Source organism: Pecten maximus, chromosome 9, assembly GCF_902652985.1.
Source record: "Pecten maximus chromosome 9, xPecMax1.1, whole genome shotgun sequence".
Taxonomy (NCBI): domain Eukaryota; kingdom Metazoa; phylum Mollusca; class Bivalvia; order Pectinida; family Pectinidae; genus Pecten; species Pecten maximus.
The window spans coordinates 42,618,297-42,632,849 of record NC_047023.1 but is presented as its reverse complement, the minus strand read 5'-3'; the positions used below and the strand labels follow the sequence as shown (position 1 = coordinate 42,632,849).

The following is a 14,553-nucleotide window of genomic DNA, read 5'->3' as shown; positions in this document are numbered from 1 at the left end:
ACTATATACCCTTATAACACAGCTGATCATTGTTACTTGTGTACTATATACCCTTATAACACAGCTGATCATTGTTACTTGTGTACTATACCCTTATAACACAGCTGATCATTGTTACTTGTGTACTATATACCCTTATAACACAGCTGATCATTGTTATTTGTGTACTACATTGTATACCCTTATAACACAGCTGATCATTGTTACTTGTGTACTATACCCTTATAACACAGCTGATCATTGTTACTTGTGTACTATACCCTTATAACACAGCTGATCATTGTTACTTGTGTACTATACCCTTATAACACAGCTGATCATTGTTACTTGTGTACTATACCCTTATAACACAGCTGATCATTGTTACTTGTGTACTATACCCTTATAACACAGCTGATCATTGTTACTTGTGTACTATACCCTTATAACACAGCTGTCATCCAATGTTATTTGTGTACTATACCCTTATAACACAGCTGATCATTGTTACTTGTGTACTACACCCATCACCAGTCTGACAGTCTGTATAACAGTCGGACATAAAGACAGATTGACAGACATCCTATGTTACTTGTGTACTACACCCATCACCAGTCTGACAGTCTGTATAACAGTCGGACATAAAGACAGATTGACAGACATCCTATGTTACTTGTGTACTATACCCATCACCAGTCTGACAGTCTGTATAACAGTCGGACATAAAGACAGATTGACAGACATCCTATGTGATGACTACATTCCTCCGGAGTTTTCGAGAAAAAGTAACAAATCAACGATGTTCATTACTTGTATGATTTTTCTTGAAATTACCTCCCCTTAAAATACTTGTTATCCAAATTCATCATCAATTCTGACTCTTTCGTATTGGAATTATTGAATTATTTGTAGAATGTTTTGTAGAATTTAATCAGTTCAATATTTATCATTAACGAAATGCTGTTTGAATCATATAAATCTACATCATACTCACCGAGACATAATTGGCGTTAATATAATCAGAGTTATCCTCCTCAGGTATTTTCTTCAGCTTGATTCGACTGTGTGGAACTGAAAAATCAGAAAATCAATTTCAAGGAAAATAGGCGATGAGATTAGCCCATACTGGACGCCTCCACTACTTACAATAAAACAGTCCATAATTTTTTAGATTTAATTGGTTCTCTGAATTTATCAAACTTAAATTTAAAGCCACATACTCCCAAACAACCTAAAATTCTAGTTGCACTCATGTACTAATGGGAATCCAAGATGTTCATTCACGCTCTCCTAACATTAAAATGAACACTGGCCTAGACGCTTGACCGAGGGAGTCCTTGAGACATCAGTGTATAAAAATAACTCGCCGCATTTATATTTATCGCAAGATTTTTCACGAAGCCGAGAACAAAGCTATAACAATGTGCACTCCACATAAACTACACACATGGCCTTTGTTTACATATCGAGCATACGTGAACTTTGCCTAATAATGCTTTCATTTAAACATATTAACAGAATATTCGCTTAATAACTGAACAAAATAAACAAACATAGTTTACATTTAAATACTTAATCTCAAAATATAGCAATATGCATACAACAGAACATCGATAAAATTTTAGATCGGTGAAGTTGACAATGTTCAAAAGCTAACCAGCAATCCTATAGATGTCCGGCAAAATCGGAATACAAGCCCATTCCCTTTTCTTCTCTCGCTTTGTTCCAACGAATCAATTCCTTTCCTAAGGAAATACTCCGGTTTTGCCGATTCCACTCACCTTTGCGTCTTTTTTGGCAGAATCTGTCTGCGTTTTCGCAGGTCCACGCTTTCGGCATTCTGCCATTTTGTATGGACTGTAAAACCTGCCGTTGTATTGTGGGACTAATTTTCAGAGAAACTTGGTCCGGCAGCCACAGTTATTATTTTTGGGAATTCCCCGTATACTTTCATAAATCTTTCAGTTTCTGATTCACGATAATCTGTTAGGTATGTATCAAGTCAGCAAACTGTAAAAAGCTCAAAATGTAAACATTGATATATGTTTCTTCGGGAGTATGTGGCTTTAAGCTTGTGCCATAACATGAAAATACTTACAAGGAATTACATTAGCAAATCTATTTTTGTCTTCAGCTCCAACTGGTACAGATGATAATTTTGGCATTTCCATTGCCAGGTTCTAAAATGATAACAGGTCTTTGAAAAATTAAATCTAATAAATCTCTTTAAAACATATTTGTTATACATGTTAGTTTTTATGTTAAACGCAATTAAATAACTTTGTATATTATCATTAATTCTTTGCCTGAACAATATTATTGTAAAAAAAACTTTTGTTTTATATGTTCCCTAACTGGAATTATGATTGCCTAATCCTAGTTCAGTTCCGACTAATTGGATATGAAAATGTATAGGGTCACCTGTGGTTTCTTCCACAATAAGACCCCTCTCTACTTCCATCCTAGCCAACAAGTGATTTGTATAGGCTAAATAACTTGTTTTACAATTGTATTAAAATAGATTAACTGTTCAATTAGGTAGTAAACTCTCTAACTCTGAAAAGAAAAATCACCTCAAATTCCTTATTTTGGACATCAGGATCCATGGTAAAGTTTGACAAGGCGGTATATTCCAATACATTCGTAGGTTCTGAGGATTCATTCTGAAATATAAGCACAATAAAGATAAGATATTCAATCCTGATCTGAGTAAATATACTTAAGAGCATGTTATTAAAGGTCTAAATTTAACATCTTTAGCACTACATGTATATGATAATATAACATAAGGTGTACATACTTTTACAACACCTTAAAATACATCCAGAGTTGCTGATATCTTACTGAAACTTTTTAATACCCAAGCCTCACAACGATGTTAGGGAGAGTGAATAGACTTCAGTACATCACAACCAGTGTCTGATTTGAGCTTTGGATAACTACTCTGTCATCTACATCAAACAAATGACCAGTAAAATAATTTGGTACATCACAACCAGTGCATGATTTGAGCGTGAGGTTTAAGTGACTACTCTGTCATCTACATCAGACAAATCCTTACCAGTAATATAATTTGGTACATCACAACCAATGTATGATTTGAGCGTGAGGTTTAAGTGACTACTCTGTCATCTACATCAGACAAATCCTTACCAGTAATATCATTTCGTACAACACAACCAATGTATGATTTGAGTGTGACACTTTGGTGACTACTATGTCACCTTTATCAGACAATATAATGCAAGTCAACAGATGTTAGGGGGTATAGTGTAATCTGGTGTCTGTTCTGTGGATGAACTAATAGTTATAAGCTCTTCAGTAATATTAGTGAAGTCCATATTTATAATACATGTACATGTATACTGTTTGAATATCATATAAGTATTATAAGGCTTATGTTCGTTAGTCACTGTTAACATCCATAGTAAATTATCTTCATCCATTCTACTACCAAGGACATTATTTCTGTTCAATACGTTCAACTTCACCTGTAGTTCCAGACCTGGGTTCCAGAACCCACTGTTGGGCCTAGATTTAGGGACCACTCCCAAAGCTATGGAGTCCATGCTGGGGACATTGGAGAGGCCTGACCTTCCCGGGTAGGACTTCATCCTCTTACCACTCTGGCGGTGGTGGATAATTATCTGGCAACAAAATATGATAGAAATTAATCTTTTTATACATACAGATTCCAGATGTCAATGGCAGGCAAAGAGAGGGACTTTTATGGAGGAGAAACTCATTGAGGGAGAGAGACTGTCATGGAGGAGAAACTCATTGAGGGAGAGAGACTGTCATAGAGGAAGAAAAACATTAACGGAGAGGGACTGCCACGGAGAAAGAGAATTACATTGAGACTGACTCTCACAAAGAAAGAGAATAACATTGATGGGAGGGACTTTTATGAAGGAAGAGAATTTCATGGAAGGGGACGGACTTTCAAAGAGAAAAAGATTCACAAGGAGGGAGTGGGAGTTGTACGGAGACAAACTTACCTGGAGTAGGAGGAGACACACACAACAGAAGCCCCCCACAGAGGCTATCACTATGACGATGGTGATTCCTGTCTGCAGTTTAGGCTTGGGTACAGTAGGAGGATTATTAGGGCCATTTACTGGGCTCACAAACTCATTTGGATGGATCAGCTTCACATCCATCAACTGGTTTACAAGGAAAATGTCAGAATTCGGATTATTGACAAAAATATTTTCTATGGTCTAAAATACATTTCTGCAAGTATATGGAAGATAGTTGAATAAAGCATTAAGCATTCAGCATGCTTAAGATTTTTCAATTCACATATCTCTGATATAATTAAATACAATAAGTTTGAAGAGGAAATCTAAAAAGAGTCCCTCTGGTATGGTATGTGTCAATATATACTGACTTTTCTTGATCATGGACTCGACTGCCCCTTACCATGATCCCCTACATATTAAGTGACTAGACTTCAACTTACATTGGCCCCCCATACAGAATCCAGACTTGACTTCCCCTAAACATGATCCCCCATACAGAATCACAGAATGGACTTCCCCTTAACATGATCCCCCATACAGAATCACAGACTGGACTTCCTCTTACCATGATCCCCCATACAGAATCACAGACTGGACTTCCTCTTAACATGATCCCCCATACAGAATCACAGACTTGACTTCCCCTTAACATGATCCCCCATACAGAATCACAGACTTGACTTCCCCTTAACATGATCCCCCATACAGAATCACAGACTCGACTTCCCCTTAACATGATCCCCCATACAGAATCACAGACTCGACTTCCCCTTAACATGATCCCCCATACAGAATCACAGACTGGACTTCCTCTTAACATGATCCCCCATACAGAATCACAGACTTGACTTCCCCTTACCATGATCCCCCATACAGAATCACACACTCGACTTCCCCTTAACATGATCCCCCATACAGAATCACAGACTCGACTTCCCCTTAACATGATCCCCCATACAGAATCACAGACTCGACTTCCCCTTAACATGATCCCCCATACAGAATCACAGACTCGACTTCCCCTTAACATGATCCCCCATACAGAATCACAGACTCGACTTCCCCTTAACATGATCCCCCATACAGAATCACAGACTCGACTTCCCCTTAACATGATCCCCCATACAGAATTACAGACTCGACTTCCCCTTACCATGATCCCCCATACAGAATTACAGACTGGACTTCCCCTTAACATGATCCCCCATACAGAATCACAGACTGGACTTCCCCTTAACATGATCCCCCGTACAGAATCACACACTCGACTTCCCCTTAACATGATCCCCCATACAGAATCACAGACTGGACTTCCTCTTAACATGATCCCCCATACAGAATCACAGACTGGACTTCCCCTTAACATGATCCCCCATACAGAATCACAGACTTCCCCTTAACATGATCCCCCATACAGAATCACAGACTGGACTTCCCCTTAACATGATCCCCCATACAGAATCACAGACTTGACTTCCCCTTAACATGATCCCCCATACAGAATCACAGACTGGACTTCCCCTTAACATGATCCCCCATACAGAATCACAGACTAGACTTCCCCTTAACATGATCCCCCATACAGAATCACAGACTGGACTTCCCCTTAACATGATCCCCCATACAGAATCACAGACTTCCCCTTAACATGATCCCCCATACAGAATCACAGACTGGACTTCCCCTTAACATGATCCCCCATACAGAATCACAGACTTGACTTCCCCTTAACATGATCCCCCATACAGAATCACAGACTTGACTTCCCCTTAACATGATCCCCCATACAGAATCACAGACTGGACTTCCCCTTACCATGATCCCCCATACAGAATCACAGACTGGACTTCCCCTTAACATGACCCCCCATACAGAATCACAGACGGGACTTCCCCTTAACATGACCCCCCATACAGAATCACAGACGGGACTTCCCCTTAACATGATCCCCCATACAGAATCACACACTCGACTTCCCCTTAACATGATCCCCCATACAGAATCACAGACTGGACTTCCCCTTAACATGATCCCCCATACAGAATCACAGACTGGACTTCCCCTTAACATGATCCCCCATACAGAATCACAGACTTGACTTCCCCTTACCATGATCCCCCATACAGAATCACAGACTGGACTTCTCCTTAACATGATCCCCCATACAGAATCACAGACTGGACTTCCCCTTAACATGATCCCTCATACAGAATCACAGACTGGACTTCCCCTTAACATGATCCCTCATACAGAATCACAGACTGGACTTCCCCTTAACATGATCCCCCATACAGAATCACAGACTGGACTTCCTCTTAACATGATCTCCCATACAGAATCACAGACTGGACTTCCCCTTAACATGATCCCCCATACAGAATCACAGACTGGACTTCCCTTTAACATGATCCCCCATACAGAATCACAGACTGGACTTCCCCTTAACATGATCCCCCATACAGAATCACAGACTTGACTTCCCTTTAACATGATCCCCCATACAGAATCACAGACTGGACTTCCCCTTAACATGATCCCCCATACAGAATCACAGACTGGACTTCCCCTTAACATGATCCCCCATACAGAATCACAGACTGGACTTCCCCTTAACATGATCCCTCATACAGAATCACAGACACTGGACTTCCTCTTAACATGATCCCCCATACAGAATCACAGACTGGACTTCCCCTTAACATGATCCCCATACAGAATCACAGACTGGACTTCCCCTTAACATGATCCCCATACAGAATCACAGACTGGACTTCCCCTTAACATGATCCCCCATACAGAATCACAGACTCGACTTCCCCTTAACATGATCCCCCATACAGATTAACAGACTGGACTTCCCCTTAACATGATCCCCATACAGAATCACAGACTTGACTTCCCCTTAACATGATCCCCATACAGAATCACAGACTGGACTTCCCCTTAACATGATCCCCCATACAGAATCACAGACTGGACTTCCCCTTAACATGATCCCTCATACAGAATCACAGACTGGACTTCCCCTTAACATGATCCCCCATACAGAATCACAGACTGGACTTCCCCTTAACATGATCTCCCATACAGAATCACAGACTGGACTTCCCCTTAACATGATCCCCCATACAGAATCACAGACTGGACTTCCCTTTAACATGATCCCCCATACAGAATCACAGACTGGACTTCCCCTTAACATGATCCCCATACAGAATCACAGACTGGACTTCCCCTTAACATGATCCCTCATACAGAATCACAGACTGGACTTCCCCTTAACATGATCCCTCATACAGAATCACAGACTGGACTTCCCCTTAACATGATCCCCCATACAGAATCACAGACTGGACTTCCCCTTAACATGATCTCCCATACAGAATCACAGACTGGACTTCCCCTTAACATGATCCCCCATACAGAATCACAGACTGGACTTCCCTTTAACATGATCCCCCATACAGAATCACAGACTGGACTTCCCCTTAACATGATCCCCCATACAGAATCACAGACTTGACTTCCCTTTAACATGATCCCCCATACAGAATCACAGACTGGACTTCCCCTTAACATGATCCCCCATACAGAATCACAGACTGGACTTCCCCTTAACATGATCCCCCATACAGAATCACAGACTGGACTTCCCCTTAACATGATCCCCCATACAGAATCACAGACTGGACTTCCCCTTAACATGATCCCCCATACAGAATCACAGACTGGACTTCCCCTTACCAAGATCCCCCATACAGAATCACAGACTGGACTTCCCCTTAACATGATCCCCCATACAGAATCACAGACTGGACTTCCCCTTAACATGATCCCCCGTACAGAATCACAGACTGGACTTCCCCTTAACATGATCCCCCATACAGAATCACAGACTGGACTTCCCCTTAACATGATCCCCCATACAGAATCACAGACTTGACTTCCCCTTACCATGATCCCCCATACAGAATCACAGACTGGACTTCCCCTTAACATGATCCCCCATACAGAATCACAGACTGGACTTCCCCTTAACATGATCCCCCATACAGAATCACAGACTGGACTTCCCCTTAACATGATCCCCCATACAGAATCACAGACTGGACTTCCCCTTACCATGATCCCCCATACAGAATCACAGACTGGACTTCCCCATAACATGATCCCCCATACAGAATCACAGACTGGACTTCCCCTTAACATGATCCCCCATACAGAATCACAGACTGGACTTCCCCTTATCATGATCCCCCATACAGAATCACAGACTGGACTTCCCCTTAACATGATCCCCCATACAGAATCACAGACTTGACTTCCTCTTAACATGATCCCCCATACAGTATCACAGACTGGACTTCCCCTTAACATGATCCCCCATACAGAATCACAGACTGGACTTCCCCTTATCATGATCCCCCCCATACAGAATCACAGACTGGACTTCCCCTTAACATGATCCCCCATACAGAATCACAGACTGGACTTCCCCTTACCATGATCCCCCATACAGAATCACAGACTTGACTTCCCCTTAACATGATCCCCCATACAGAATCACAGACTGGACTTCCCCTTAACATGATCCCCCATACAGAATCACAGACTGGACTTCCCCTTAACATGATCCCCCATACAGAATCACAGACTGGACTTCCCCTTAACATGATCCCCCATACAGAATCACAGACTGGACTTCCCCTTAACATGATCCCCCATACAGAATCACAGACTGGACTTCCCCTTACCAAGATCCCCCATACAGAATCACAGACTGGACTTCCCCTTAACATGATCCCCCATACAGAATCACAGACTGGACTTCCCCTTAACATGATCCCCCGTACAGAATCACAGACTGGACTTCCCCTTAACATGATCCCCCATACAGAATCACAGACTTGACTTCCCCTTACCATGATCCCCCATACAGAATCACAGACTGGACTTCCCCTTAACATGATCCCCCATACAGAATCACAGACTGGACTTCCCCTTAACATGATCCCCCATACAGAATCACAGACTGGACTTCCCCTTAACATGATCCCCCATACAGAATCACAGACTGGACTTCCCCTTACCATGATCCCCCATACAGAATCACAGACTGGACTTCCCCATAACATGATCCCCCATACAGAATCACAGACTGGACTTCCCCTTAACATGATCCCCCATACAGAATCACAGACTGGACTTCCCCTTACCATGATCCCCCATACAGAATCACAGACTGGACTTCCCCTTAACATGATCCCCCATACAGAATCACAGACTTGACTTCCTCTTAACATGATCCCCCATACAGTATCACAGACTGGACTTCCCCTTAACATGATCCCCCATACAGAATCACAGACTGGACTTCCCCTTATCATGATCCCCCCCATACAGAATCACAGACTGGACTTCCCCTTAACATGATCCCCCATACAGAATCACAGACTGGACTTCCCCTTACCATGATCCCCCATACAGAATCACAGACTTGACTTCCCCTTAACATGATCCCCCATACAGAATCACAGACTGGACTTCCCCTTAACATGATCCCCCATACAGAATCACAGACTGGACTTCCCCTTAACATGATCCCCATACAGAATCACAGACTGGACTTCCTCTTACCATGATCCCCCATACAGAATCACAGACTTGACTTCCTCTTACCATGATCCCCCATACAGAATCACAGACTGGACTTCCCCTTACCATGATCCCCCGTACAGAATCACAGACTGGACTTCCCCTTAACATGATCCCCCATACAGAATCACAGACTGGACTTCCCCTTAACATGACCCCCATACAGAATCACAGACTGGACTTCCCCTTAACATGATCCCCAATACAGAATCACAGACTGGACTTCTCCTTAACATGATCCCCCATACAGAATCACAGACTGGACTTTACCTTAACATGATCCCCCATACGGAATCACAGACTGGACTTCCCCTTAACATGATCCCCCGTACAGAATCACAGACTGGACTTCCCCATAACATGATCCCCCATACAGAATCACAGACGGGACTTTACCTTAATATGATCCCCCATACAGAATCACAGACTTGACTTCCCCTTAACATGACCCCCCATACAGAATCACAGACGGGACTTTACCTTAACATGATCCCCCATACAGAATCACAGACTGGACTTCCCCTTAACATGATCCCCCATACGGAATCACAGACTGGACTTCCCCTTAACATGATCCCCCATACAGAATCACAGACTTGACTTCTCCTTAACATGATCCCCCGTACAGAATCACAGACTTGACTTCTCCTTAACATGATCCCCCGTACAGAATCACAGACTGGACTTCCCCTTAACATGATCCCCCATACAGAATCACAGACTGGACTTCCCCTTAACATGATCCCCCATACAGAATCACAGACTGGACTTCCCCTTAACATGATCCCCCATACAGAATCACAGACGGGACTTTACCTTAACATGATCCCCCATACGGAATCACAGACTGGACTTCCCCTTAACATGATCCCCCATACAGAATCACAGACTTGACTTCTCCTTAACATGATCCCCCATACAGAATCACAGACTGGACTTCCCCTTAACATGATCCCCCATACAGAATCAGACTGGACTTCCCCTTAACATGATCCCCCATACAGAATCACAGAATAGACTTCCCCTTAACATGATCCCCCATACAGAATCACAGACTGGACTTCCCCTTACCATGATCCCCCATACAGAATCACAGACTGTACTTCCCCATTTTTCATGATACAAGCATGCATTTCTTAAGAGCAATAAAATCATGATATAGAATAATAAAGTGATTTTTCTGCTCAAACCATTCACACTAAAGTGTGTTTACACAGTGATTGAAGTTTGTGTATATTAATTTCCACGACCAAAACTTGTGAATATCCCATTTCATCACAGCATGATCAGTTTTAAGAGAACCAGGCTTGTGTAACCTTAAATACGGACCTAAGGTTTGGTGGTCCAATCTCTACCAGGGACAGTTTGTATTTCTCAGGAAGTAAAGACCAAGGTCTTTTACTACTAGGCTTTTGTGGTCATTGAACATGACACTTGACAAGAATTGCTCTGAGAGCAAAGTGTTTTCCAATAGTGAGGTAGCCATCAGCTACTACAAAGAAACCCTGCCAGTGATCCTTGCTGTTCACAGGGTGGTGTACTCAATGAAGTACTTAGATTTCTGTGTGCCAGAATAACTATCACATTTACACTACATGTCCAACTACAAGAATTATAAGGAAAATCAAAACATATTTACCTTCTGTTTAAAACGGGACTCTGATTGTTCATCAAATCCCTGCTTGATAATCTCACTGACAACTTTGGTCATTTGTTCATCTGCCTTTCCGTCTGTATCCAGAAAATACAACTCGACCTTGACCTCCTCAATGTTATCATTATCCGTAAAAGGTTCCAGCAGTTTCTCACACATTTTGGGCCGAATATTTAATAGTACCACCTGTTGTTGTTGGATATCAATTTGTTGGTGATCTTCAACTATTTTAACCAGTTCTGTGATAAATGTTTGTTTTTGGGAACAGAACTCGATCAAGGTCATTTGAAGTTGAATGCTGATGAATACCGAAGGGAGGTCTGTGCCCACATGGATGTGTTTATGAGAAGTACTTGGGTTTTTAACAGTACCTACAGTAGCACTTGTTGTAGAAAATAATGTGCTTCTCAATGTTGAAGTAACGTTCTGACTCCTATCAGTTATTGAGGTTGTTCTGGATGTTTTTTCCTGCATTTTCGTTGAAGATTGATTGGCTTTTTTAGTTGTCAAAAATAGAGTCACAACATCGGAATAATACTGTGTTGTTTTTGGTGCTGTACTGGTACTTCTTGATGATGGGGGTGTTACTACTCCATGTGCTGAAGGGGACGTACTACGACCAGGCGATTCTGTAAGGGGCCTGTCTGATGTTTGTGGGTGTATCTCATGAATGGAAGAGTTTGTTGGACTACTATCACCTGTGTAGGGATATATGGATGTAGTTGTGACTGAAGAATTTGTGTAATAACCGGGAATGGTTGATGTGTTAGTTGAAGATCCTGTATTTTCTACTGTGGTTGTCTGTTGCTGGCCATCATTGTCATGTATGACCACACCTTGGGAAGCCAAGGGAAGACTCCCAATTGTTGGAGAATTTGTATGTGTTACAGTACTGACTGGGCTTATGGAGTGACTGAGGTGGATTTGATCCATGATGGAAGATGCAATATGGTCTATGTATCCCTGGGAGCCAGACATATATATCCCCACACTAGAATCATACAGGTGATTTTCAGAAGAAACTGACTGAGTTGGTGATATCGTAACTGGAATGTTCGTAGTTGTTGTAGATATTTTTTCTCCACTACCTGTGCTAGATTCAATGTTGTACTGTGATTTGTCTATCAAACTTGTCATCTGTTCACTATAAGAAGGCTGAACATCTATCACAGATGAATCCAATTGTGTTACTGTGAGAAGATTTTCTCTCGTTGTTTGAGTTCTGCTACTTTCTACTCCTGAACTTGTAGATACCACACTTTCCATCACTGTAACTGTGTCCATAGCAACAGTATGGTCGAGTGTCTCTGAGGAGGCTTGATATTCCAGACTGGTACCCAACGTAGATATGTTGGCTGTGATGGAAGGTGTAGGACTGATGGAATGAGAGGAAGGTGAAACAGTACTGTTAATACTTTCATTTAATTTCTTATCATCATGAGCACTACTGTTACTAGAGTCAGCATTTGGATTCTTTGTGGTGACTGCAGCAGTCTGATTCTGCTCGTCAAAAATGCTTTTTGATGACATTTCCACTTTGTTATTTGAGAATATATCTGTACTGTTTTCATTATCTGTAGTGTTTCTGGACCCTTCCCCATGCTGTTCCTCAATACCTGAATGTTGGTTCTCGTCTGGAAGGTCAACAGGTACAGATTCAGTTGGCAGAGGTCTGACGATGGGCCCATCATGTATCCGGGCAGGTTCTGTGTGAATATGATCCTCAGGAAAACTCTCATCTCCATGGCTGCCCTCAGACTCTCCAGGAAAAGGACCAGAATGGTCCGGCAGGAAACTGATATGGTCGCCAGGTTCTGGTTCCTCATGGGGACCTGTCTCCTCAGGGAGTATTTGGTGGTGTACAGCTGTCCTCTCGGGGTTCATCCCCTCTGTGTTCCCGCCCATCTGTTGTTGTTCACTGGGGATTTCACTGCCCTCATCTATATTAAGACCTTCTGGCACATCTGTTCCATAGATATGTTCTACTGAGGAAATATTTCTATCTGGGTCTACTAGATGTCTAGTCCCTCTATCCAGTCCATCCTGTATCTCCTCACCTTGTTCCCCCTGTGCTTCCTCTTGTGGTTCCTCATTAGAATCCCCATGTTGCTCCTCTTGTGGTACCCCTTGTTGCTCCTCTTGTGGTACCCCTTGTTGCTCCTCTTGTGGTTCTTGTTCTGCTAGAGGGTCATGCTCAGCTTGCTGTCTGTGTTCAGCGTCAGTTTGGTCATGGAGCTGTGTATGATGCTGACTGGAGGGCAGAGCGGCGTAACCCTGACCGCCCTCATTAATTCCCAAAGCATCCCCTCTCAATCCTGACAGACTCACTGGGTTTGACACAGTTCCAGTAATTTGCAGAAAACCTGGAAAATAAGAACATTGCTATTTTCATCACAGCACTATCTTTATATTACGATTATACATTTGTAAGCCATATTGATTTTGTCCCTCATAATGAATTCGCCTATTGATAGCAATTACATCTTATTCTACACATATTTCCACTGTGAAGAATTCAAATAAACATGTCTCAAATACATAGGAATGCTACCCTGGATACCCTTAAACATTTCACAGGCCATGTATCCATATATCGATGTTTTATATATAGAGACATAAAATTCAAGATGGCTGCCTGGTGGCCATTGTTTTATTCTGATCAGTCATAAATATATATTTACCAGTGCATGGCACTGCCACTATATAACCCTACCAATTCAGTTGCGAGTTCACCAGCTTATGAACTGCCAACTGAAATTTGAATTTGAAAATTTCAAAAAAAAAAATCGCACGACAAATAAAAAATCGCAGATGGTAAATATAAGCATTGAACGGCTTTCAGTTGGCATTCATAGTCAATATGAAGCCAACTGGACAGAGGCAAATTCAACATGAAGCGCTAGCGCGCTTCATAGAATTTGCTTCTGTCCAGTTGACATTCATATTGACTATGAATGCCAACTGAAAGCCGTTCAATGCTTAAATGCAAAGGACCAAGAAGAATATAAATATTAAGTACAAGATCTGTATAGCATGTCTTGATAAATAACTACAAGCATTGTTTAAATGGTGGCTTTGTTTTGTTTTTGTTTAACGTCCTATTAACAGCCAGGGTCATTTAAGGACGTGCCAGGTTTTGGAAGTGGAGGAAAGCCGGAGTACCTGGAGAAAAACCACCGGCCTACAGTCAGTACCTGGCAACTGCCCCACGTAGGTTTCGAACTCGCAACCCAGTGGTGGAGG

At 42.1% G+C, this 14,553-nt stretch overlaps 1 protein-coding gene across 2 annotated transcripts in view; it reads right to left on the bottom strand.

Annotated features, from left to right (window-relative positions):
• LOC117334543 overlaps window positions 1–14,553 on the bottom strand; it is a 38,330-nt gene that overhangs the window by 8,687 nt on the left and 15,090 nt on the right. For both annotated transcript variants that reach the window (XM_033894224.1, XM_033894223.1), the window contains exons 3-8: window positions 11,296–13,673; window positions 3,978–4,142; window positions 3,471–3,626; window positions 2,553–2,642; window positions 2,078–2,159; window positions 974–1,050 (exon numbers count right to left, since the gene is read on the bottom strand). In XM_033894224.1, the coding sequence (XP_033750115.1) occupies window positions 974–1,050; window positions 2,078–2,159; window positions 2,553–2,642; window positions 3,471–3,626; window positions 3,978–4,142; window positions 11,296–13,673 (2,948 nt within the window). The remainder of the gene's footprint in view (window positions 1–973; window positions 1,051–2,077; window positions 2,160–2,552; window positions 2,643–3,470; window positions 3,627–3,977; window positions 4,143–11,295; window positions 13,674–14,553) is intronic.